The sequence below is a fragment of the Ovis canadensis genome, chromosome 15, assembly GCF_042477335.2.
Source record: "Ovis canadensis isolate MfBH-ARS-UI-01 breed Bighorn chromosome 15, ARS-UI_OviCan_v2, whole genome shotgun sequence".
Classification (NCBI taxonomy): Eukaryota; Metazoa; Chordata; class Mammalia; order Artiodactyla; family Bovidae; genus Ovis; species Ovis canadensis.
Window position 1 is genome coordinate 89,941,525 of NC_091259.1, and position 4,363 is coordinate 89,945,887.

At 50.1% G+C, this 4,363-nt stretch overlaps 1 protein-coding gene across 1 annotated transcript; it reads left to right on the forward strand.

Moving 5' to 3' along the window:
• Positions 1 to 236: 236 nt before the first annotated feature.
• Positions 237 to 1,196, forward strand: OR5A1 (olfactory receptor family 5 subfamily A member 1). The gene has a single exon (XM_069553370.1). The coding sequence runs from the start codon at positions 237 to 239 to the stop codon at positions 1,194 to 1,196; it is 960 nt and encodes a 319-aa protein (XP_069409471.1).
• The last annotated feature ends 3,167 nt before the right edge of the window (positions 1,197 to 4,363 follow it).

Here is a 4,363-nt window from a genome sequence, read left to right on the forward strand (position 1 = left end):
CCTTTTTGGGCCATCTAGCCTGACCATCCCCCGCAAGGAACGCATATAAACCCCTCCCCAGAACAGCCCCCACCTGCCTCCTTCAGGTCTGGGAACCCCGCCCGGGAGCGCTTCCCCATCAAGGCCCGTTAGACACTCTTTTTGGTGTCCTGGTCGTTTACCTAACAATTATTTGCTGACATCATTTGTCCTGTGGGTTATTCTCATGATCCCAGGTCTGCATCTTGTCCTTGTCCATGGGAAACACGTCCACAACCAGGGCCTGGAACGGCTCGTCGGTGACCATGTTCATCCTCCTGGGGTTTGCAGACCATCCACAACTGCAGGCCCTCCTCTTTGTGACCTTCCTGGGCATCTACCTGGTGACCCTGGCCTGGAACCTGGCCCTCATCCTTCTGATCAGAGGCGACACCCGTCTACACACGCCGATGTACTTCTTCCTCGGCAACCTGTCCTTCGCTGACATCTGCTACTCTTCTGCGGTGGCTCCCAAGATGCTCTCCGACTTCTTCCGGCAGCGGAAGAGCATTTCCTTCCTGGGCTGCGCTGCTCAGTTCTTCTTCTTCGTGGGCGCGGGTCTAACCGAGTGCTTCCTGCTGACGGCGATGGCGTATGATCGCTATGCGGCCATCTCCAGCCCCCTGCTCTACTCCGCAGTCATGTCCCAGGACCTCTGTACGCGCTTGGTGGTTGGAGCCTACGCAGGCGGCTTCCTGAGCTCCCTGGTCCAGTCCAGTTCCATATTTCGGCTCCACTTCTGCGGACCCAACCTCATCGACCACTTCTTCTGTGACCTCCCGCCAGTCCTGGCACTTTCTTGCTCCGACACCTTCTCCAGTCAGGTGGTGAATTTCCTCGTGGTGGCCGTCGTTGGGGGCGCATCGTTCCTCATCCTGCTTGTCTCATATGGTCACATAGCGGCTACCGTCCTGAAGATCCGCTCCATGGAAGGTCGCAGGAAAGCCTTCCACACGTGCGCCTCGCATCTGACGGTGGTGACTCTCTTGTTTGGGACGGCCCTTTTCATGTACCTGCGGCCCAGCTCCAGCTACTCGTTTGGCAGAGACAAGGTGGTATCTGTATTCTACTCACTGGTGATCCCCATGCTGAACCCCCTCATTTACAGTTCGAGGAACAAAGAGATCAAGGATGCCCTGTGGAAGATGCTGGGGAAGAAGTGTTTTCCTAGGTCATGACTGAAGACATATGCCTCCAAACTGCCAGAGACCTAGGTGGTTCATGATAGCCTCTCCCTCCGGCTTTAGGTAAGTGTCATGTTGGTGTGCAGCTGGAAAATGGAAGCACTCCTTCCGTATTTTCTCACCATTCCACTCGGTCATGTGTCTGCTGACCCCACCAGGGATCGTCGAAAGGACAACCTACGGTACAGTGCAGGGAACTCTACTCTGTCTCTGTGATGACCTAAATGGGAAGGAAATCCAAAAAAATAGGGGATATATGTAAATATATCAGGCTTCCCAGATGGCACTGGTGATTTAAAAAAACCTGCCTGCCAATGTAGGAGATGTAAGAGACCTGGGTATGATCTCTCAGTCGGAAAGACACCCCCCCACACCCTGCCCGGAGGAGGGCATGGCAACCCACTCCAGTATTCTTGCCTGGAGAATCCCATGGACAACAGAGTCTGGTGGGCGACAGTCCATGGGGTCGTGCAGAGTCGGACAGGACTGAAGAGACTTAGCAGGTACGTAAACATATAACTGCTTCACTTTGCTGTACAGCAGAAACTAACACAACATTGTAAAGTAACTCCAAAAAAATTTATTTTTAAAAAAGAGAAAGCGAGTACTTCAGAAGAACAAAAAGAAATTCCCCAAGTAGCCTATTCTCACAATTAGTATTACAACCACCACCTTTTATGGGGTACCTGGTGGCTCAGATGGTAAAGAATCTGCCTGCAATGCTGGAGACCTGGCATCAATCCCAGGGTTGGAAAGATCCTCTGGAGGAAGGCATGGCAACCCACTCCAGTATTCTTGCCCTGAGAATCCCATGGACAGAGGAGCCTGGTGGGCTACAGGCCATGGGGTTGCAAAGAGTTGGACACAACTGAGCGACCAACACTTTTGCTTTCACTTTTTCAGTTCATATACTCTAGACGCTCCATTTGATCTCATGAGAGAGCCCTACACAGAAGCAGAATAAAATGTAGCCTCTACATCGTTTTATCTAAAGAATCTCCAAGTATGAGTTTACTATCACAGCTGTAACTAAATACCACAAACCTATTGGCTTAAAACAATATAAATTTATTATCTCATAGGTGTGTAGGTAAGAAGTCTTTTGGTTGCGGATGGCAGGGGGGCAGAGTTGGGGGCATCGTGGACAACTCTTTGCAATACCATGGACTGTAGCCCTCCAGGCTCCTCTGTCCATGGGAATTCCCAGGCAAGGGTACTGGAGTGGGTGGCCGTTTCCTGCTCCAGGGGATCTTCCCGAGCCAGGGATCGAACCTCATCTCTTGTGTCTCCTGCATTGGCAGGCGATTCTTCATGACTGAGCCACCTGAAAGCCCTTACACTAGTCTCAGTTCAGTTCAGTTCAGTTGCTCAGTCGTGTCTGACTCTGCAACCCCATGAATCACAGCACACCAGGCCTTCCTGTCCATCACCAACTCCCGGAGTTCACTCAGACTCACGTCCATCGAGTCAGTGATGCCATCCAGCCATCTCATCCTCGGTCGTCCCCTTCTCCTCCTGCCCCCAATCCCTCCCAGCATCAGAGTCTTTTCCAATGAGTCAACTCTTCACATGAGGTGGCCGAAGTACTGGAGTTTCAGCTTTAGCATCATTCCTTCCAAAGAAATCCCAGGGCTCATCTCCTTCAGATTGGACTCTACAACTTCCTGAAGGACAGTTAGTGACTCTTGTTCACTATTGTTCTTTCAGAACCTACCAAAGTGTCTGGCACACAGTAGGGACATAGCAAATATTTGTTTGATAAATGAATTATTCACTGTTCCTAGTAATGTTGGCTTTTGCAGAGTATGGTGTCTATATTATTTGCTTATAGTGTGGCTAACAGTGAATCTCAGGGTCTGGTGACTGGGACGGAGATTAATTATCTCTGCTTTTAGAAAATGTAAATAAGACTATGTCCTTGACACCTCAGAGAGTGATTAATTTGTGAAGCTGTGGGTTTTTTGCAAATCCTTCCTTTGCAGAAACACTCACGGGGTAAATGTAGCTAATCGTTCGGAAACGTGTAGAGAACCAGCTGTCTAAATGCACTTCTAACCATAGACTTTGAAGATCCCTCCCCTTTTGTCTGGAGCTGTGGATATTAACAGGTTAATATTTCTAGAAGAGAAATTCTTAGAGGTGACAGCCTCTCTCCAATCTCTTTTTGTCTTCTCACTTCAAGTGAATGAATGCTAAGTTGCTTCAGTTGTGTCCAACTCTTTGCAACCCCATGGACTGTAGCCCGCCAGGCTCCTCTGCCCATGGGCTTCTCCAGGCGAGAACACTGGAGTGGGGTGCCGTGCCCTCCTCCAGGGGATCCTCTCGACCCAGGGATCGAATCTATATCACTTGCACCTCCTGCATTGGCAGGCGGGTCCTTTACCACTAGCACCACTTGGGAAGCCCCCTCACTTCAAGTATCCGCCCACAGACACACATTCCCAGCATCAAGAGGAAGGATAAATGAGCTTCAAGTGTTCTGTCTCATTAGAGAGCAGCTTGGGGACTGGAAGGAGATACATGTGCCTGATTAGACTGTATCCAAACAAGAATAAACGAAAATATAAACTTGTTAGGGGACAGGCCGGCTGGGAGCGGCTGCCCGCTGTCCGCTGGTATTTGCTCTGTGTGACTGTGCACCACCTAGGCTCGGCTATGGCTGGAACTCAGCCAGATGCAGGAACTCCTTTAACATTTCGTTTCCAGGCACGACGCTAGTCTTCCCTGCCTTCCTATGAACTCAACCCAAACTCTCCCCTTTCCGCTTCTGCTCCTCTAATGGCATCCTCTGGTGAGTCTCCTGACCCGTGTTTGAAACTTTGCTCCTAAGGAGGAAAAAAAAAACTTTAAAAGAAAATATTTCTGAGGAGGTGGCTTGCTTTAGACCCCTCCGCAAAGAATTAGTAAGCAGCATATCCCAGGTGACTCAGTGTTAAAGAACCCGCCAATGCAGGAGACACAGTTTTGATCCCTGAGTTGGGAGAAATGGGAACCCCCTCCACTATTCCTGCCTGGAAAGTCCCATGGACAGAGGAGCCTGGTGGGCTACAGTCTGTGTGTTTGCAAAGAGTCTGACACGACTGAGCGACTGGGCACATATGAATATATTCTCAGTACCAGGGAGATCCCTAACATCCATGTTGTTTGCACCTTACTGCCTG